At 32.9% G+C, this 23,747-nt stretch overlaps 1 protein-coding gene across 4 annotated transcripts; it reads left to right on the top strand.

The window, feature by feature from the left end:
* Positions 1-127: 127 nt before the first annotated feature.
* LOC105668602 (protein toll-like) lies at positions 128-22,639 on the top strand. 4 transcript variants are annotated; one of them, XM_012361047.2, is made up of 6 exons: positions 10,805-11,288; positions 13,687-13,904; positions 16,976-17,988; positions 18,080-18,368; positions 18,969-19,601; positions 21,254-22,639. In XM_012361047.2, the coding sequence occupies exons 2-6, from the start codon at positions 13,710-13,712 to the stop codon at positions 22,142-22,144; spliced, it is 3,021 nt and encodes a 1,006-aa protein (XP_012216470.1). In that variant the 5' UTR covers positions 10,805-11,288; positions 13,687-13,709; the 3' UTR covers positions 22,145-22,639. The 4 variants fall into 4 exon arrangements, with proteins under 4 accessions (XP_067205443.1, XP_012216470.1, XP_067205442.1 ...); XM_067349340.1 differs by having other exon boundaries at positions 10,806-11,288; positions 16,976-17,439; XM_067349342.1 differs by lacking the exons at positions 10,805-11,288; positions 13,687-13,904; positions 16,976-17,988 and adding exons at positions 128-2,015; positions 9,336-9,392.
* The last annotated feature ends 1,108 nt before the right edge of the window (positions 22,640-23,747 follow it).

Genomic DNA, 23,747 nt, shown 5'->3' with positions numbered 1-23,747 from the left:
TTATTAACTTGTCTTACAATTATCTTACATTATCTAAATGGTCCGATGCATTCAACATAACGTTTTACAAAAGCTTAGAAAAATTATATTTAGTTAACAATAGCATTTCCGAAATATTGAGGAATTGTATAACAAATCACTATGAACTACAGATATTGGATCTCAGCTATAACAACATATCTACTATAAAAGTAAGTATTTAAAACAGCACCTTGGAAAGTGATATATACAGAGTGTTATAAAGTTAAACGATTAAACATCACCAGTTTGATACCAATAAATCACCAATAAATAAAAATAAGAAAAAAATGTTGTATAAATATAGGTTCTAGAAACGTTTCGTTATCACGTTATATTGAAAAAATAAAAGTTCCTCTTCTATATTAGGATCCTGAACTGAGAGCGTACATATCTATGAACACGTACGTTCAATGGAAAGATCTTTAATTTTGGATAAATTAAGATACGCGCTGCCTCATCAACCCAGGCGACCGAAAAGAAACTATGCCCGAAGAGAATTTCTCGAATCTGAACTGTAGAATCATGAACTGTAAACAAACAAAGATAACAAAAAACTCATTTATTGTATTTCCTAAGTCACTTACGATCACTCTATCGTGAACTGATTTATACCAACAGATATAGCTATAATCATGAGTAATGAAATTGATACAACTGCAAGTAAAAAATTCTTTTCTACAATACAAAGAAAAAGAAGATTTGACAGCGAGTAAAAATGATAAATGTCATAGAATTATCACTAACTTATAACCAGAAAATGTATTAACACCATATTTTATTATATGTACTTTATAAGATAGTTTATTCGTCGATTTTTTACAATATTAAAAATAAAGTGCTATTCCATAATTATACAATGTAAAACAAAATGATACTATTTCGCTATGTATGCAGATGTTCGTCGCCATTTGGCGTTGTGTGAGATCCGAAGTATTAAACAAAAAGTCAAGCATCCTCGATGCTATCAACCTATCATAAGAAGTAACATTTATTCTATGTATGTAATAGTTCCTAAGAAATATAACGTATTTGCATAAATATTGAAGACAAAAGGAAATGTACAAGCTCTACAATAATGGTAAAACATCCTGTATAAATTATTAAGACAAGCAATTCATTTTGAATTAATCGCATCTTAAAAAAATATTTTTTATAAGCATTAAAAATAATTTTCACATAATATTTACTGTTTACTGTATTACTATGTATCCTTTCATATATTCATAGACGAATTATCAGGCACGCGACATCATTGATTTTTCATTTAACACTTCTTTTCTATTTTTTCTGTTACTTTTTTCATTGAAAATTCCCGAGATTATTATATGTTACTGTTACATGAAATTTTTATATATTTTTATAAAATATTTAAAGAAAATAAATAAGACAAAAAAATAATAAAAAAAAACTGAAAAAAAAAGAAATAACAAGAAGAAAACAAGAGTAAAGTGCGCTTGCAGTTACTTCCCAGCGAGAAATGACTTATTAATCGACATCAAATCGATGTCTAATTGACGTCGAAATCATCGATATTACATCGTATTGATGTCGATTCGACATCAATTCCATGAGTCATTTCTCGCTGGGTTGAATCGCCATGCAGTTTATTAGTGTCGTCATGCCAATAATAATATAATAGTTCCTCCAATCAAAGATGAAAAGGCTTACAGCATAACATAGCGGATGAGGTACGGTTAACGGTTGGCAGTCTTTGAAAACGTTTGCAAGTATAATACGCAACTACAGTTTCACAAATCAAATAAACATAGTGAAATGCCTATCTATATGTTTATTCCAAATTTTTTTAAACGACACAAAACTAAGGAAACGGATCAAATATTTTGATATGTTAATACTGTGCATATGCTGTGATACGAGTGGCTAAATTGATATCATTATTTTTAATAATCGCCATTACCTTCCGAAAGTAGACAAAATTGAGATAAAAACGAGCAAATGGAAAATAATCACAACATACATCTATCATACAACTGGTAAGTAAACGGCGTGGAAGTTATTTTCATGAATTGTGACAGATACCATTTCTAGTTGAGACAATTAATCTCTTACGCATTGTATAATACCTGCGTCTGCGTTATTTAGCAACTGCGTTTAAAAAAAAACACATGAGTTCTACAATTATTCAGTAACAATTATTTATAGCTGATATTTATTTTTCAATGTATTGATCAAACCGATTTTAATCTGGGAAACTGATCACTCAATTCTTATTTTTCTCAACACAGTTTTTTCTCTCACCATGATATTTAAAAGTATAAAAAAGAGAATAAAAATTGTTATTTGCATGTCGTGATATTTTATCACGTATTTCTATATGTAGTAAACAGTGTGTAATGATTTTCTTACTTTGCTTATACATAGTATAGTTTATAATTTTATAAATATATTTATAAATTTTATAAATTTATCTATGCGTCATCTTCAGCAAGTGCAGTATTTTATTTGCTCTTATACATTATTTGCTCTTATTGGATTAATTGATTGTATTTTTGGTCTATATTACAAATACCAAGAACACATTAAAATATGGCTCTTTGCGCATCAGTGGTGTTTATGGTTTGTTACGGAAGAAAAGTTGAATAAAGACAAATTGTACGATGCATTTGTGAGCTTCTCGCACAAGGATCACGATTTTATAGCAGATGTTCTGATACCGAGCCTCGAGAGTGGCCCAACACCATTCAGATTGTGTATTCATTATCGAGATTGGTTAGCGGGCGGATCGATACATTATTACAGCTAGATCCGTGGAGAATTCTAGGCGGACAATAGTGGTGCTTTCGCCAAATTTCTTGAAGAGCATCTGGGGAAAAATAAAATTTTGGGCTGCTCATTGTCAAGCGTTAAGCAAAGATCGGGCGCGAATGATACTGATCTTGTATGGTGTCATCGGACCCACAGATCTATCAGAAGTGTTGAGGAACATGTTAAGCTGTGCTTATGTGTGATACCCACAGATAGAAATAATATTATCCAGCATCATTTGTCATGAGGGGCGAATTTCCCATTAGGCTGGATAGGCTATAGCCTAGGGCGGCAGATTTTAGGGGGTGGCAAATTTTTAATTTTTGAATTAAGCAAAATTTATTAACACTACGATTTTTATTCGAAATACATTCTGATTTTCATCAAAAGAGTCATAATATAAATATGTTTGTGATCATTACTGTTAAAGAGTATATAAAGTGCTATTTTTTCCGGCGTTTTCGGCGAAATTTATTTCCCGTTTTTCTCTTCCAATTCTCAACCGATTTTGCTGAAATTTTTTCTTTAAGTTTTTATAATATTAAAAATTTTTTTACGTTTTTTACATTTCTGGCTTTATATGCTCGGGGTAACATTAAATATCATAGAAAAAATGTCAACAAAATCGGTTGAGAATTAAAGAAGAAAAACTGGAAACGCGCGTGCGCGCGAGAGAATGTGTTATTTATTATTATTCAAAGAATCCTATATAGGGTGACCCATTTTAATCTATCACCCCAAATATTTCCGTTCCCTTGCATTTTACAAGAAAATGTTTCAGACAAATGTTGTATGGTTTCAAAGGGACCATAAAATGATTTCATTGGTTTGACCTTGGATAGTCGTTTAAAGGTCACACGAAGGTCACCTTCAATTTCTTAAATTAAAACCTCCATTTTTCATTACATATTCTTATAGCTTATTTTGAGAGCTTTCCAAAACATTATAATAAAGTTATTTTCCATTAAGTATTTGTCGCGTTATGAGGTTTAAAAGTTACGATACTGCCGGCATTAGCGTTATCCGAGATAGTCTGCGAGCGAATAGTCTGCCATATCACAGACCTTCTTAAAAAAACTTTCTACGTATTGAGAAAAATGCTATGGTATCAAGAGAAATCAGACGTGGTTTGACTTAAGGAATATTTTTCCAAACTACTAGTCGAGTCCTTTTGTGTGACCCAACATTTTTAGAGGTCACATTGATTTCTCTTGATACCATAGCATTTTTCTCAATACGTAGAAAGTTTTTTTAAGAAGGTCTGTGATATGGCAGACTATCCACATGAAATCGTTGATATGATACGTATTATAGGTAAGACTAGAGGCAATTATAAAGCTGCGGAAAGATTATATGCTGAGAGATTTTCTGATAGACGACATCCAACGCGAGTAACAATAAAACATGTGGTTCATAGAGCTGAAAGAGGTGATTTAAAGAGAAAACGTCAAAAGACTGGAGCTGACGAAGTGAAAACGCTGGTAACTGTTGCTGCTATTCAAATGGATCCGCATACTTCCACGAGAAAAATTCAACATCAACATGGTGTACCACAATCAACTGCGAATCGCTTTCTAACTTTGATTGTTATTGGTCCATATTTCTTTCAAGCAAACCTTAATGCGCAAAGTTATTTATTTTTTTTGCAAAATTAGTTACCGATTCTTTTAGAGAATGTTGATCTTCAGACACGTAATCGAATGTGGTTTATGCAAGACGGAGCGCCCGCTCACAGAGCACGTGACGTCAGGGACTATTTAAATAATGTATTCGGAAGACAATGGATTGGTTTAGATAGTCAAACTCAGGAGTGGCCTCCTAGATCTCCGGATCTGACGTCATTGGATTTTTTTCTCTGGGGATATGTTAAAGAAAAAGTGTACGAGACTGAGCCGACGGCTATTGAAAATATGCAACAACGTATTCGTAACGTGTTCAGAAGCATAACACCAACTGTTCTTAATAGAGTGCGTAACAATTTTCATAAAAGATTGCGCTTATGTATCCAACAAGGTGGACGTGTCTTCGAATACCTTCAATAAAATACTTAATTATTTTTAAATACGCGCGCGCGCGCGCGCGCGCACACACACACACACACACACACACACACACACACACACGAGAGATGTAAATCTGACCGTGCAATCTCCACGTGGTACATCTCGGATAACGCTAATGCCGGCAGTATCGTAACTTTTAAACCTCATAACGCGACAAATACTTAATGGAAAATAACTTTATTATAGTGTTTTGGAAAGCTCTCAAAATAAGCTATAAAAATATGTAATAAAAAATGGAGGTTTTAATTTAAGAAATTGAAGGTGACCTTCGTGTGACCTTTAAACGACTATCCAAGGTCAAACTAATAAAATTATTTTATGGCCCTCTTGAAACCATACAACATTTGTCTGAAACATTTTCTTGTAAAATGCAAGGGAACGGAAATATTTAGGATGATAAATTAAAATGGGACACCCTGTATATAAGATACCTGTTCCCTATTTTATTATCTATTTCTTATTTAATTAATAAAAAAATTTCCCCTTGCTCCACTGTCATTAAGGGGCGGCAAATTTGATTCAGCCTAGGAGCGGCAGAAACCGAAATCCGTCCCTGTTTGTCATCATTATTATTTATTAGAGAAAGCAAAAACGGAGCTGATAAACATTTATAACGTATTTAATATAATACAAAGTGAGTAATTAGTATGAATTTTATTTTTATGAATCTATTCATACGTCACCTTCTGTTAATGATCAGTCACGTATGTAGTGTAGAATTTAACCGTATATTTGCGTAGTAAATGCTTTTGCAAAATGTGAAAGTCCTACAAGCGTTATGAAATAAATATCGGTGGCTAACACAGTATTATTCGATTTATTGAAGTAATTTATTTTCAAGAATAATCGACTTCTGTTTTTCTGAACATTGCTTCCTACTTGCTATAATATTTAAAGATAATAAAGAAGAAAATTCGAATTATTATTTGCAAGAGTGTCATTTATATTTATATGTCACCTACGTAAACGATAAACAGTGTTTAATAATTCTACTCTCTTGTTTTTAACACAATTTACATACGCAGCTAAATTAAACCTAGCCACTTTGTAAACAAACAATTGCACTTATATGTATGTGCAAAAATTGTCAGAAATAATCCATGTATTATAATTTTTATACGTATTATACACATTATAAAACAAAATACTAGCAAGAAAAAATGTGTCTTGTAACGTTGCTGTTTCATGAACCCGAAAGACGGGCGGAATGCAACAACAATTTCCGATAAATAATCCGATCAATAGAGAGCTAATAAGCACCGAAATCTCCCCGAGTGGTCTAGCGTAGATTTTAAGAATTTATAAATTCTTAAAATCAAAAACCACGCGAATTAGTTCTATAGAACTAATTCGCGTGGTTTTTCTATATGTCGGCGCCTCATCGAACGACTACGAAGATCAACGGGAAGAAGCAACACCACGGCAGGACAGGGCAGGTAACCTTGGCGGAACCGGAGGACGTTCGGGAAAACCATGGTGGATTCCGGGCCTGGACGGAGCGAAAGGGGACCGCGGTGAACGTGCGTAAAACAAGACCCGCCCGGGGATCTAGGCAGGGTCGAGGACTCGGGAGAACCGGGGCCGGAGTGCAAAAACAGCCGGAGGATCCCGGCCGCTCCAGCCGTTGAGAGAGAGCAGAGGATTAGCCGCAACTCCGCTAGCTCACGTGGGCCCGGGACGCCGTAGGGTCGAGGGCGAGGGAGGCCCTTACAAATAAAAATGGATTTCGCGCCAGCACGCGGAGCCCCAAGATCCAGCGCCACTGTCCGGCGCCAAAGGTCACGCGCGTAAGGAAGCGCGCTAATTGGTCGCACGACCCGCGTCGCATGCGCGGTCACAGCCGAGCTGCTGAATATCGACGCGTGATTGATCGCGATCATGGACGTATTAATATCTGGACGGAGCGTAAAGTTCATTTCATGGCGAGGGGAATGATACCAGCGGGGCGGGGGATCGGTCATATTGGTTGGCGATATTTTAGCGCCCTATTTGAAATATATTACTTTTATTTCCAATATATGAGAATAGGATTTATACGAAAATTAATTGATTAAATATAATATTTTTTACATATATTCTGTTTATATATAATTTTTATTTTTGTTTAATATTTAATATGTGTGTGTGGTGTGTAATTATTATATTAAATTAGTATATATATTTAATAGAATTTTAATGAACTCAAAAAATAATCAATAAATTGAACTGTAGTTTAACATTACTGCATTAGTTGGTTAAATGTAAATACATATAAATATAATCAAATGTAAATATATTATTTTATGTAAAAACATTTTCTGAATAAAAACATTTGTCTTATATATTATTGAATTAGAGGAAAAAAGTTCAGTTAGTTTGAAGAAAAAAAGAGCATGGTGTCTTATAATTTAAAATAATATTTTTTAGATATAGAACAGTTCCAATATTTATTCTTATATAATATTTGTATAGTATGCAGATATAAAAATATGCACATATAATAAAAATATAAACATATAATAAAATATAAACGTATACTGTAATTCTTAGATCTTTATAAATAAAGTAGCATTTTTTTTAAATTAACAAAATCGAATGTTTTTTTAAATTTAAAATACTATTGTCCCTGAAACAGTGTTAATTTATTGCGAAAGTGTCTTTCACTTCTTACGCTATCCATAGCTTGTTTACCAATATGGTAAAGTCTAATTTTTATATATTTACAGGCAATTGCTTTGATTAAATGTATAATATGATTTTCCAAAGGATTTTGATCATATGAATGTTCTTTTAAGTTTAGAAACAAATTATTCGATTCTGTGAATTTTACAAGAACGCAATTTACAAGATAAGCTTCCAAAAATTTATTTTTCATAAATTTTCCTCCACTTTCTGCTAAAGCAAAACGTATGACTCTTTCTGCTTCATGACAAATTTTGGTCACATCAGATGATAGATATTATAAATTATTACGACTTTTTACTTGTACTAAAATAGAATTTACATTTTTTTCACCTGTTGTTAGTGCATAAACGCATTCCTCACAATACAATGATTTTTTTAAGTGTCGTACTACAAAACTGGCAATATATACAATAATTCTTGAAGAAAATTCAGTGATTGTACGAATGTCTGAAAAGTAGTCATGATCGTTTATGTCTGGAGACACATTATAATTTAGTTGCAGATTATCAATCAATGGAGTTAAATTGTTAATTATATGCTCACTATTTTGTGAGGAAGTCACGTGCATAATTTCAATATTTTCAAGAGGTATACAATTACCATTACCCGAATTGCTAATTTCAGAATGAATTAATAATTGTTTCATAGCTGCCTTAAACTGGCGAGCTGTGGGATTATTATTGTAACCTCCTCTAGATCTAATGCAACCAAAAAACAATTCTATATGATCTTGACTTATTTTGTATGTTGGAATATAATTTAAATTGTTGGTTTTATCACAAAATTCGTTATATAACTCTTTTAAACTTTCGATACATATCAAAAATTCAAGAAAACCAGGTTTTCTTGCAGAATCAATAACTCGAATCTCATCTTGAAGCCGTAAATTAAAAATGTAAGGCTTACATTCTTCTATTTTGTTCATTATTTTTGTATAATTTAAACGATTAATAGGTTGCTTATAATTAAATTGCCTCATATTTTTGGAGTTAAATATGTCAAATAAATCATTAAATATAGATAAAAATTCTATTGTTGCTGAACAATCCTGAAATTGTGGAAGACGTAAGTATTCTTTACAAACTTCAAGTGCATCAGCTACAGATTTGCTAAATAACTGAGTAGCAAAACGAACTTTCATTTTTTGTTTTTTATATTCAATATGTACTGATCTTAACTTATTGCCTAGGTGGAGACCTTCTTTATTTTGTAGATTATTTAGATGTATAATGTACTGCCATTTGATAAGCTGTTTGGAGCCATTTAAAATAATCTTACAATCTCCAAACATATTACGAATTAGCTTTATCATGTGACATGGATCAGGAAAAATAAATATTTTTTCCTTCGTAACCGGATGAAGAAACCAAGTCTGTAAACAACTTGGTGTTAAATTACATTGCAATTTTTTTACAGTACTTAAATTAATATTAGCACCATCAAAAGTCAACCCAACAACTCTCACACCAGTATCATGCAACAAGCTGATGCAACGGTTAATCAGACTACTTTTCTGATCTGCCGTTATTCCATTAATTAAAAAGTAGCCGACAGGTACTTTCCATGCAGCATTCATACAAACAAAAAGAAAAACCAAAGCATCTTTAGCAATGTTGGTATTATCACTTATAATTTCATCCCCAAAATCTACATAGCAACATATTCAATATGTTGTCTAATTGACATTTCATCAAAAATTAAGGTACCAAAAAGTGGATAACTTGTAGCTTTTACTCGTTTAGAAATATTGTTTAATGCTTCTTCCATAAAACCGGGATTTCCATTGATCGATTTATACCACTTACTTTTTTTTTTTTATAGATTTTGGGTGTGGCAGACATGCATTAAAATGTTTGCGTACATAATTATATGCTCTAGGTGAGTAATAATGTAAAGTTAATGCAAATTTTTTAATTTCAGGCGAATACTCTTTAGAAAGATGCTTTTTCTTATTAATAGATGCATTACTTTTTGCTATTACACGCTTAAACAATGGTATTTCACACTTATGAATTGTTTTTAATAAATCTGCATGTTCATCTGTTAATAAACTTTTTTGTTTTAACTCCTTTAATATTGTATTTATCTTTGTGATTCGTTCTTCTTAACGCTTGTTTTTTTGCTTTAATGTTCGCACTTGTCGTTGATAAAACTTTCTTTGGTTGACTAATGTTTTACGCAATAATTTTTTTCTTGGTGTGTCCTCTAATTCTTTGGTATCTCTTTCACATTCTTCCATGTGACATGTGTGTTTGAATTTCTGATTCCGACTCCAACTGTAATTATATATAAAATTAAAAATGTTATTCATTATATAGTGCACGAGAAATAAAAACACTTTACAGCATTTTTTATATAAATGTCAAAGAGATACAAAAGAGATACAAAAGTCAAAATTATAACAAGCACAATTTCATAATAATTATTTGTTACATATACGTGGAGTGTGTAACTGAAATATACTTACTGCCAATTCATCATTGGCAACAGATGTTCCAAATGACATTTCCATTGGCAATTCGCTTTCAATTGCTTTATTATTTTCAGTTGTTTCAAATGACATTTCCACTGGCAATTCGCTTTCCATTGCTTCATTATTTTCATTAGTTTCATGATCTTCAATTTTATCATGTAAAGTACTTGACTGTAAATGTAATATTCAAAATTATATTGATGTAAATGTGCAATTATAGTGAAATGCAATTAATTTTATACTCAAAAAAAAATATTTAGAATAACACAATATTCAACAGACGAATTCGTAATTGAAATATTTAAGATATGCACGCATTTAAATTTATAAAACTCAAAGATTTCAAACAATAAAATTAAAGCATAATAAAATTGTAAATAAAATTATACTTACATGTGGAATCGCAAACTCTCTTAATCTTGTACATGTAACAGAAGTACGATCAAAATCAGCTTTTAAAAAATGCAATGAGCATAAATATGCAGATTTGGGTAAATATTCCACACGAAGGCCCATTGCTTCAGCCCAAGCTAATTTTTTAGTTTTTTCTTTCGGAAATCTAGTAAAATACATCAATTTAATGTTACACAAATATACATTTTATATAAATTTAATTTAGTGTTAAGAAAAATATAATTGAAAAATGTTATGAAATGTAAATATATAAAATTACATTATGCAACATATCAAGTATTAAAATTGTCTTTTAGTATTAATATAGGTATATATAATATATAAAACAAGCAAGTAGCTACAATAAATAAGCAGCAAAAACTTTTACATTAAATTTTTATAACTTTAACTGCTAAAAAATCTTATTTTATTAAAAGTAAATTTAATTTTTAGATTATAATGTAATACTTACTTGTAAAATGTTATTTCAAGATTTTCTTCAACATTAATTTGTTCTCTACTTTTTCGGTAGCTTTTATTGCGGCAACCGATGGCTGCACAAAGTGGCATTTTTCCAATTTTTAATAATACCGCAAATATTTTATTTAACTGCCACACAATTCAAAATTTAATATGTGTAAACATGAACGTCTTTTTATTCTACCACTAGAAAGCAGCACTAGTATCGCAAACCAATATGGCGACCCCTCCCTCCCCTAAAGTCTTCACCCCCCGCGCCATAACGCTCCGTCCAGATATTAGTACGTCCATGATCGCGATCCAGGGCTCGTCCTGTTGCGTTCCGGCCATTGTCGCGTAAAGCCTCCCGCTTGCCGAGTTGAAAGAGAGAGAGCGGGAAAACGAGAGAGCGAGAGGGCGAGAAGTTGCGTCCAGCGAGCAGAATTCCGGTGAGGTTGCCGTTGTATTACTTTGGTTACAAATTGAGGCTTTTGCGAGAATCCCGTAGCGTCGCGAGGTCGTTCGCTCGGTATTTCGTGTTTTGCGTCTCGTGTAGTTGGTTGAAGTTTGGAACGTTCCTGGAACGATTTTTTTAAAATGATTTATCGCTCTTGTCCTTTTGCAGGGAGGAAGTTTCGAGACTCACAAACAAAGTACAAAAGAGACCAATCCGATACATGCGTCGGAAGACACCCTTACACCCGAAAAACCACCCTTAAAATCACTTAAACAATTCTAGCCAAACTAAAAATGATTTGTCGCTCTTTTCCTTCCGCACCGAGAAAGTTCCGAGGCCCTCACACGACATGCAAAAGAGACCGATTTGATACATGCGTCGGAAGACACCCTTACACTCAAAAAACCACCCCATAGTGTCTAAAAAATTCTTATCTAGCAAAAAATAACTTGTCGCTCTTTTTTTTTTTTTTTTTTGCATAGAGGAAGTTCTGAGGCCCTCACATGACATACATAAGAAACCGATCCGATACATGCGTCGGAAGACACCCATTTACCCGAAAAACCACCTCCAAAGTCACTTAAACGATTCTAGTCAAACTAAAAATAATTTGTCGCTCTTTTTCTTTTGCACGGAGAAAGTTCCGAAGCCCTCACACGACATGCAAAAGAGATCGATCTGATACATGCGTCGGAAGACACCCTTAGCTTGGCGAGAATTGTTAAAGTGATTTTAGGGGTGGTTTTTCGAGTGTAAGGGTGTCTTCCGACGCATGTATCAGATCGGTCTCTTATGCATGTCGTGTGAGGGCCTCGGAACTTTCTCCGTGCAGAAGAAAAAGAGCGACAAATCATTTTTAGCTTGGCTAGAATTGTTTAAGTGATTTTGGGGGTAGTTTTTCGGGTATAAGGGTGTTTTCCGACGCATGTATCGGATCGGTCTCTTTTGTACTTTGTTTGTGGATTTTGAAACTTCCTCCCTGCAAAAGGACAAGAGCGACAAATTATTTTTAAAAAATCGTTCCAGGAACGTTCCAAACTTCAACCAGCTTCTCGTGTGCCCTTGTAGGTTAAAGGTCGCGTCGGGTTAGCTAACGTTGTCGGCCGCACGTTTTAATGAATTCTTGCCGTGAATTTGGTTGTTTCGGGGAGGCTTTCGGGCTTCCGGAAAGATAGACCGAGCGAGCGAAATCGGGCGTACTCGCAAGTGTATTGTATCGCGTGCATGACTCGAAATTGCGCGTATCACATGCGTGAGACATCGGGGAGATCGCCGCGAGCGTAATCAGCTGTTTGTGCTGTCTGTGTGTAGCGTGAGTGCGAGAGAGATAGCGAAGACCGTATTGTGCGTTGTAATTGTCGTAGGGCGTGTGCGATCGCCGATTCGCGTGAATGTAGTTCCGTGTTGTGCTGTCCGTCTCGTTCGCGTTAAAGATTCGCGTCCGCGTGTCGTGCATATGAGCCGTATTCGGGAAAAATTCGGTTTTGTTAGTTATTAAGTACGGCCGCGTCGGCCTACCGCGTTTCCGGACTCGGTAGCCCCGTGAACGTATGCGTTTCCCGGACCAGATCCGGACTAATTAATACTCTTTTCTTTTATATTTCGAACAGCTCTAGCTATTGTAAAGCGTCGTAGGTTAATTCCGCTCGAGATCCGCCGCTAGGCGTCGGCCCTTCAACTTGTTCATTTAATATATCTAGTCGAGCCGCTTTAGATTAAGTAACAGCTTCCGATAGCGAACGCTAATTTCAGTTTACTTCCTTCTTCACCGATTATCAAATCTCGTATTCTAACGACTATTTTTTTCTTTTATTTTTCTTTTTATTCTGCTTTTTACGGCTGTAATTCATTTTTCTGATTCGAATAAATTTGTTATTATTTTCCATTATTTGGTAGATGCCCGTGTATTATTTCTTTCATGTGTTCCGTTGTGTTTGTCTAATCTCAATTTGTTATTTCGCGTACCCAGCTCACCGCCTTGTCCCTCTACCGTTAGGTTGAGCTTGCCGAGCCCGTCCTTGCCGAATTCGATATTCTGATACAATAAGGGTTTGGGATTTCGCGATCGGAAAGGCTCTGCGTGGAGTAGAACTGACGCATCTGCGTCTGGCGCCCAACTTCATGTCGCGTTTTCGCGTACTCCGGTTAATAGCGACGGTAGCTCATGTTTATTCGCGTCCGAAAACCCGACGCTTCGTGTTTTCATCTAGCGACGGCGAAATACGTCGCAGTCTTTAACACAGTTTCTACGATTTTTCAATTATTCGAAACTTATATAAAACTTTAAGAAATAAATTTATCCAATGTCAGGCAATATTTCAAAGTTTAAAAAAAATTTTTTTTTGTAGTTATTAAATTGATTTTTATTTAATAACACGTTTACTCGATAGTTTTCATAGGTAATCAGACGAAAATGAGTACCCGTCATAAGACATGCATCGTAATTCTGTTCATCGCTATGACAAGCATTTTTGCTCTCCAATGTCCAACAAACAAGGAGTGTCAATGTACATATAGGAACTTGGTGCCAACTTATGTAAGATGTAGAATAGATAATAATAATTTTGTTTTCGAAATATCTATTAACAACGACCGTGCTTACATATTGGTACGTATTTATCACATTATGAATGTTTCATATTGATATATTGCACACTCGCAAAAAAAGTGATACAAATCAAAAATATCAAATTATTAGAGACCCAGTAAACATTTGATATCCTATGTACAATATATACATGAAATATCCATAATGTAAAAAAAATGTACTGTATATATTATGTACATACATATGATATACGCTGATGTAGATACATTTGTGGATATACATAAGATATCTTATAGATATGCATAGAATGTATATTTAAACGAGATCGCTGTCTGTATATATTAGGTTGTTCATTAAGTTCTGCGGTTTTTCGGTATATGGTGTTTGTTTGTTTAAAAAAAAGATGCACCGTCCGAAGTGAAGATTGCCGCATATTGTTTTGACAGGTTAGATAATACTTAACATTTCACCGTAGACTTTATTGTATTTTGACGTGTTTTTTGTGTGCGCTATTCATTAAAAATGGAGAATCAAAAGATGCATTTTCGGCACATTTTATTATTTTTCTTCCGGAAAGGAGTAAAAGCAACGGACGCATGGCGTGAGATATGTGGCGTATATGGGGACTCGGTCATAAGTGCTGACACTTGCCAGCGATGGTTTGAGCGCTTTCGTTCCGGAGATGCAAACCTCTCCGATACTGCCCGCTCCGGTTGTCCATCCATCGCTGATGATGATCAAATCTTGGCCGCAATTAAAGTTGACCGGCACCTGACGACGCGAGAAATCGCGAAACACTTCAACATTGCCCATACAACTGTTGCGCAGCGATTAAAACGGCTTAAATTAACGAAGAAGGCAGATGTTTGGGTCCCTCATAAACTCACCGAAAAAAACGTTTTGGATCGCATTATGGTCTGCGAATCTTTGTTAAAATGGAATTTGCTAGAGCCATTTCTAAAACGGGTGGTCACGGGAGACGAAAAATGGATGGTGTACAACAACATCCGACGCCAGAAGTCGTGGTGCGGACCGGGTGAGTCTTCGCAATCGGACGCCAAAGCGGATTTGCATCCGAAGAAAGTGATGCTGAGTATATGGTAGGATTGGCGAGGCGTCCTGTACTTTGAGCTGCTTCCGTGCGGTCAGACCATCGACGCCAAAAAGTACTGCGCTCAGTTGGACAAATTAAAGCAGGCAATTGCGAAGAAGCGGCCGGAATTGGCGAACAGAAAGAGTGTTGTCTTCCACTATGACAACGCCAGACCACACACTGCTTTGGTGACCAAACAGAAAATGAAGAGTTTTGGCTGGGAAATCATGCAGCACCCACCGTACTCCCCAGACATTGCGCCATCAGATTACCACCTATTTCGATCCCTCCAAAATAATCTCGACGAACAGCGCTTTAATTTAATGGATGATATCCAAAGGTACTTGGAGGATTTTTTCGCGCAGAAGTCGCACGACTTCTACAAACACGGCATTATGTCTCTTCCAGAACGTTGGCAAAAGGTTGTCGATCAAGATGGACAATATATGTATTTTAAATTAATAAAATCTTTAAGTACGATAGATTTATGTTTTAATGTAAGGTAAAAAAAACCGCAGAACTTAATGAACGACCTAATACATAGAATATACCTCGTGTACATTCCATATGTATACATGTAACGTACATACATACGATATACGCTGATATAGGTACATTTATTGATGTACATAGGATATTGTATGGATATACATAGAATCAGTCATTAGTTCGTTCGCTTGCCGCTATGTGACACATTATGCGCTATCTATCTCGTATTTAAGTTTTAATCATGAGAATTATATAAAACTTGCAAAAAGCGGGTAATGATATTGAAGATGTAATAACTTTTTCTATCAGTTTAATATCTGAATCCCAACACAGAGAATTTAGATAAACTAATTGTTCAAAAATGGGGTAGATAAATATCCGAATGAATGAAAATTGTTTATTACCCAGTAAACATTCAATATTCTATATACATGGAATATCCATAATGAGAAAAAAACGTACTGTATATACTATGTACATACATAGAATGTACCTCATGTACATGCCACGAATGTGTATTGCACATCCTCGGAATATATCCTATGTATATACTGCGAACGTGCACTGCACATCCTCGGAATATACCCCATGTATATACCACGAATGTACATTGCATATCTTTGGAATATACCTATGTATGTACTGTGGACATCCTATGTACAATACATGTGGTAATTAATTCACATACATAAGATATGTGCTTTATATACTTTTCACATTCTCTGTATATACATAGAATATACAATATACATATATGTATATACATAGGACGTACATAGAATGTTCTAATGTTTATTGAGGAGGAAAGAAGAAATTGCTTTAATAATAACGTTTCCCATTAATAATATTATAAATTAGTTTTTATTTCAAATTTTGTCACTAATTATAAATCGTCTAAGGCAAAGTTGATTTAAAAAAAAATAATTCCACATGTTCATACTTGGATAAACAATAATTTAAAAATTAATTATTTACGGCAGTATTAAACATATCGGACACACGTGGAAAGTATTTAAATTCGACTTCTATCACTTTTCCTGATTAAAAACCGATTTAGAACACAGTCCACGCATAAAACAAAATTCGAACAATTTTAACTTGTGTCACTTTTCTTGCGAGTGTGCGATATATAAGTTTCAAACTTTGTGTACTTACAATCAATATCACTATAAAAATCTAAATCAAAAACTATAAAATTAAAAAACGACTAATATAGATACAAACCGATTCTTTGCTATATTATACAATTCAGAAATATTATAAGACATAAAAAATTAAGAAATATTAATTTTTTCATGATTGTGATATTCATGTTTTTATAGTTAATAATATGTTTTGTAGAGCAAAGTATTTTCTATGAATATTTTTTATTCCATCTTTCTTTAAAAAGTTTTTCAATGTCTTACTTACAACTGTTTACTTAAAATTTCACTTCAAAAAATAATTTAGTATAAAATTCATGGAAAGTTTCACAAATAAACATTTTTTCTTTTTTTTTAACTTTTAGATAATTAAATCAAATTAACATCAAAAATGTTTTTTCACATAGATCACTTGTATCAACTCAGCGGACTTGTCACATTTTAATTTGGACGTATTGAATATTACGTTTCATAATATTTCTCGGATTTCTAACCACTGGATGCTGTTCGAAAAGTGTAATTTACCTAAGAACATCAAATTGATTGACATTGTGCGAATGCTAGGAGCTACAGACATTAAGGAATTAGTTCTTAACTCATACAAAAACAGGAACTTGACCTTGGAAAAGCATAATCTAAACGGTTTTGAACATTTAAAAAGTCTGAGAATAAAAAACTACCACATTCATTTGGACAATGATCGGTTAGCTGATTTGAAAGAATTGATAATTCTTGAACTATGGAACAACTATATTGGACATTTGGTCGCTGAATCTTTTGATTTTACCCCCAAATTAATTGAACTCATTTTGAGGAATAACTGTTTGAGACGGATAGAACCAACCGCATTCGACAGGCTGACAAATTTAAAGTATTTGCATCTAATTAATAATTCATTAACCGAGCTTCCATCGGGTATTTTCGACAAACTTGTCGCTTTGGAAAATCTTGAAGTTTCAATGAATAACTTATCCAGTTTACCAAAAAATATATTTGCAAAGCTGGAAAACCTTAACCATCTTTTTTTAAAAGGAAACAATTTTATAAATCTGCCGAGAGATTTTATACAAAACAATACAAAATTGATTACAGTTTACTTATTCCACAACCAAAGAAATCTGACTTTATTGAATGGATCTTTTAGCAATTTAACAAACCTGGAACATTTGGACCTGATAAATAATGGACTAGTCACATTACCAAAAGATCTCTTTTGGAGATCATCTTCGTTGAAGGAAATTATATTGAGTAACAATTTCCTCCAATCTTTGCCCGTAGAAATATTCCAAGATTTGTCAAAGTTAGAAAAACTGGAATTGAGCTCTAATTATCTAGAAACTTTGCCGGATAATATTTTCGAAAATACCAGGAAATTAAAAAAATTGAATTTATCAAATAATCGCATTACTACCATTTCCGAGTATGTTCAAATCGCTTTTATTATATGATTGATAATAATTGCTTACTTGTTTTATGATTTTATTGATACAGAAATTTTTTTTATATTTCAGAAACCTATTTAATAGATTATTCCGATTGGAACAACTAAATATGGAACGAAATCGTCTCAGAACTATTTCAAATTATAGTTTTGGATTTTTAACAAATTTGAAGATTATAAAATTGTCTCACAATTCTCTTACATTATCTAAATGGTTCTTTACATTCAACTTATACAGCAACATAGAAAAAATATATTTAATTAACAATAGCATTTCCGAAATATTGGAGGATTGGATAACTAATCTCAAGAAACTTCAGACATTGGATCTCAGCTACAACAACATATCTACTATAAAAGTAAGTATTTAAAACAGCACTTCGGAAAGTGATATACACAAGATGTTCTAAAGTTAAACAATTAAACTTTACCAGTTTGATCAATAAGTAGAAATAAGAAAAAAAATGTTATATAAATATAAATTCTAGAAACGTTTCACTATCACATCAGAGAGGGGTTCAACTGCCTACATTCCCATTTGTCAACAGCTTCGTTTGCCCACAACATTTTGCCGACAGCTTCAATTGCCGACATTCCCGATTGCCTACAGAGCGATTGCCTACAAGCATTATTGCGCACATTTAAAAATTAAAAATACAAACATACGTTTGCACACAAGACATTATTGCACACATACACATTGCACACATGACATTATTGCGCACATACACATTGCACACAATATTATTGCGCAATAAACTTATTAGATAAACATTGCTGACCTACTTTCACCTCGTAATGTATTAACAACGAAACTGTTATTAATAGTGAATCAGTTATTTCTAATCATACTGACAAAGTTTAATCATTTAACGTTAGAACACCATGTATATTAGATATATGAAATTGTTTTTGTGGATTATGAATATAAGACAATACCATCATGTTTTGAATTTTAGACAGATGATTTACTGTTTTCATCGGACAACATTCTAGTGAACTTGACTCATAATAAAATACAACATATCTTTTTACACGATGCCGAATACATCATAAAAGAGAAAAGTAAAACTTTTCATAACGTAAAAATATTAGTGGAAAATAACCCATTAACTTGTGATTGTGACGTGTACGATTTTCTACGTTATTACGAAGGCGAAATGCGTAATGTTCAAGGCCATTTTCAGATAGAATTAAACAATTTAATTTGTCATAGTCCGAAAGAATTGGAAAAAGTCCGGTTGTATTCTAAAAGTTTAGCCTGTAAAATACAAAACACAGATTCCATTACTATATGCCCCGAAAAGTGCGATTGCTTTTTGAAGCCTTATGATAAAGCTTTCATATTTGACTGTTCTCATAAAAACTTAACTAATGTGCCAAACAATATAACAGAACCTAACATTCAGTTTATTCAAAATTTAACAAAATCGGTTAACACAATTTCGAAATTTTATTTGAATTTCTCTCATAATCGGTTAACACAAATACCAGACTTGGAAAAATTAAAACTCAGATCAGTAAATAAACTTTTTTTATCTCACAACGACATATCTACCATTTCCAAAAATAGATTATCGGAGACAACAGAGGTGCGTAATTTAATTGTACTTTATATAAAAATAATTTATACAAAAGGAATTTAAAGAAACTGTTAGAAACGTATGCTATTAAAACAAATTCAAAATGTCAATTTAAAAAATTTGACAAATTAATTTTGAATTTTTTTCACAAAAAGCTATATATAATGATCTATAAAATATATGTATATATGTATATACAGGATGTTCATTTAAAAACTTTCCAGCTGATTATCTCGAAAAGTATGAAAGATACAAAAAAAAAGCTAAAACACGTGTTCCATGATTTCGAGGGGGAAAGAGAACGGCATTATCAATTTTTTATTTGGAAGGCGTTTTCAACGTAATTTGAAGGTCAAATTTGTTTTTTTAAATGGAAACCTATATTTTTTATTGCAGAATTTTATTCTACACAAAAAAACAAGTAACTTCTATAGGAAACATTTTTTTATTCGATCACTATTTTAGGAGATATTTAAGAAAATAGTAAGGCCTATGTTGGAAAGACTTGCGAAAAGATTTTTTATTTGTTTTTCCCGCGCCGTAGCCTAATAGTAAGCAAACGCCTATCCGATGGCGCTTATGTATGTTTTCCGTTTCCGACAATAAAGCTCTCTCTTAGATTGACCGCAAGTGAGTGCACACGTTTTCTTTGTACCTTCGATAAATCATAACAGCCTAGTTACTGCATAAAATTTTGTCATTTATTATAACAAATGTTCAAAATGTTCTCCGTTGTTTGCTAAACAATAATAAAGACGATTCTCAAATTCTGAACGAACATTTGGAAAGGTATCTGTTGGAATAGCTCTACATTCCTGTACAATACTTTGACGCAAATTGTTGATATTTATACGTACCTTTCGAAAACAAAGTTGATCAGATCGTTTATGTTGTGTTAAATCCCGTTCCTTTCTGTCTTTCAATAGAACAGTGTACTATTCAGTCAAATGTGAGACTTGTACCAGAGATTATCTGAAGGAATATCATAATTAAACTTTATAAAATGGTGTATTCTTTAGAAGAACAAGTTAAAATTATTTTTATTTATGGAGAAAAAGATCAGTGTGCTCGTAGAACTGCTGCTACATTTAATTCTTTGCGTCAAAGAATTGTACAGGAATGTAGAGCTATTCCAACAGATATTTTCCAAAATGTTCGTTCAGAATTTGAGAATCGTCTTTATTATTGTTTAGCAAACAACGGAGAACATTTTGAACATTTGTTATAATAAATGACAAAATTTTATGCAGTAACTAGGCCTTACTATTTTCTTAAATATCTCTTAAAATAGTGATCAAATAAAAAAATGTTTCCTATAGAAGTTACTTGTTTTTTTGTGTAGAATATAATTCTGCAATAAAAAATATAGGTTTCCATTTAAAAAAACAAATTTGACCTTCAAATTACGTTGAAAACGCCTTCCAAATAAAAAATTGATAATGCCGTTCTCTTTCCCCCTCGAAATCATGGAACACGTGTTTTAGCTTTTTTTTGTATCTTTCATACTTTTCAAGATAATCAGCTGGAAAGTTTTCAAATGAACATCCTGTATATGGCAGAAATATAAAATTATAAAAATTATATATCCTTAAAAGTATTATAAAAGAATCTTAAACTTTACCATTAAAATTTGAATCATACTGAACATATACACATTTCAGGATTTGGAGCTACACAATAACAAATTATCAAGAATACATCCTGATGTGCTGAGATTTTGGAGAAATTCTGCCAATTTAACTCATTTAACGTTATATGAAAATCCTTGGGAATGCGACTGTGATGCTAGAGATTTCTATAAATTTATTTATTCAGAATCCGGAATAATCAAAATGCCAGAAGATTATAAAGTAATATGTCATAGAAAGAATACATCCATATCAGAAATGACCTGGGACGATTTTTGTCCGTCTCACGTAACAATGATTATCAGCATCAGTGCAGTAATTGCTCTTATTGGATTAATTGGTGGTATTTTTGGTCTGTATTACAAATACCAAGAACACATTAAAATATGGCTTTTTGCGCATCAGTGGTGTTTATGGTGTGTTACGGAAGAGGAGTTGGATAAGAACAAATTGTACGATGCGTTTGTGAGCTTCTCGCACAAGGATCACGATTTTATAGCAGACGAGTTGATACCGAACCTCGAGAGTGGCCCAACACCATTCAAATTGTGTGTTCATTATCGAGATTGGTTAGCGGGCGAATGGATACCGGATAATATTGCTAGATCCGTGGATAATTCTAGACGGACAATAGTGGTGCTGTCGCCAAATTTCTTGAAGAGCATCTGGGGAAGAATGGAATTTCGGGCTGCTCATCGTCAAGCGTTAAGCGAAGGTCGAGCAAGAGTGATACTAATCTTGTATGGTGACATCGGACCCAGAGATGATCTGGATCCTGAACTAAAAGCGTACATATCAATGAACACGTACGTTCAGTGGGGAGATCCTTGGTTTTGGGATAAATTAAGATACGCGCTGCCTCATCAATCCAGACGACCGAAAAGAAACCATGCTCGAAGAGAGGTTCTCGAATTTAAACTGTAGAATCATGAACTGTGAACAAACAAAGATAACAAAAAACTCATTTATTGTATTTCCTAAGTCACTTACGATCACTCTATCGTGAATGATATTTACTGATTTTTACCAACGGATATTGCTATAATCATGAGTAATGAAATTGATACAACTGCAAGTAAAAAATTTTTTTCTAAAATACAAAGAAAGAGAAGATTTGACAGCGAGTAAAAATGATAAATATGATTTATTACAATATTAAAAATAAAGTATTATCCCATAATTTATACAACTTAATAATACAACCTAAAACAAAAATAATACAATTTTGCTATGTATGCGAAAGATTATCACTGTACGTTGAGAATTGTGTGGGATTCGAAGCATGGAGCGAAACTTTAGCTTTTCGATAGGGTCAATCTATTATAAGAAGTAACATATATGTAATGTATGCAACAGTTTCAAAGAAATATGTAACGTATTTACATAAATATTAAAGGTAAAAAGAGATGTACACACGTACTTTATAATATTGGATCCGACCTGAACTTCTTCTAAAACTAAGTAAATCTATTTATGAGTAAAAGCACGCTCTTTTTTCTGATTTACAAAAATATATCAAAGCGGCTAGCACTGCAATTACGTTAGTACTATATCAGCTACTGTTCCAACTGTAAGTACGATTTATCGTGAAATTGTTAGTGTAAAATGTGGGAAGTAGAAAGAATCTAATTATTAAAAACAAACAAAAATTTTGATCGTGAAATTTATTTGTGGCAAAATATCTTCACAAATAAAATAAAAAAATTTAATTGACTTTGTTCTTATATATTGCTTTATTTAACGCCTTAGTATTTTAGTCAAATTTGTTTTGCCACTTGTCTTACTTCGTCTTACTAAATTAAATGTTGCTATAATTTTAATGTAATACGATGTCTCATTTTTTTAATTTTAAAATGAGAAATTGAATATTCTAAAAACCTATTTACTGTGTCTAGAAGAAAGTTTCTTCAATATTCTGGTAAATAAAGTTGCTTCTCGACCTGCGGCTTGAGAATTGATATGTTTCGCAGGTTGCTCTTAGTGTGCTACTCAAATTCCGCGCTGCATTGCAAATCCTAAAATAAAAAGAAAAAGAATAATAATTGAATTCAATATGAGTAAGCTAAATATATTTATAAAAATTTTGCATATATGTAAACACATATATCAAAACAATCTCAAAATATAAAAAATGAGGCAAATATATATATATAAATTCAAAATATATTTAAAAACTTTAATTATCTTTTTAATACATTTTACATTTTATTTTTTAATTGCCACCTAAACTGAACATTTATGATATCAAAAAAAGAACTAATTTTCTTTGTAACAAAATCTGTTATCAGTAAAATTGCGCAGTGCATGTTGTTATGCCATAAGTTTACCGCTTCTCTAAATTTCAACTTTTGTATAAAACATTTTTTGAATAATGCAATTTTTTCAACATATTTTAGGTTGGCATTGAAAATGGGTAACCCTATATGATACTTAACTTCACCTATTTGTACTTTTAGTTATGAGCAGAAATATAGCAAAATATACATACGTATATAAATATATCACTTACAATTTAGAAACATTGACA

Source organism: Linepithema humile, chromosome 2 (assembly GCF_040581485.1).
Source record: "Linepithema humile isolate Giens D197 chromosome 2, Lhum_UNIL_v1.0, whole genome shotgun sequence".
In the NCBI taxonomy this organism is placed as follows: domain Eukaryota; kingdom Metazoa; phylum Arthropoda; class Insecta; order Hymenoptera; family Formicidae; genus Linepithema; species Linepithema humile.
The sequence above is the reverse complement of the archived record's forward strand: the minus strand, read 5'-3'. Positions and strand labels throughout refer to the sequence as shown.

Bases quoted from the DNA above. Each gene is read 5' to 3' on its own strand.
- LOC105668602 (XM_012361047.2), top strand. From the start codon at position 13,710: ATGAGTACCCGTCATAAGACATGCATCGTAATTCTGTTCATCGCTATG. The intron at 18,369-18,968 runs GTAAGTATTTAA...TTTGAATTTTAG, and splicing joins ACAACATATCTACTATAAAA to ACAGATGATTTACTGTTTTC. The intron at 19,602-21,253 runs GTGCGTAATTTA...TACACATTTCAG, and splicing joins GATTATCGGAGACAACAGAG to GATTTGGAGCTACACAATAA.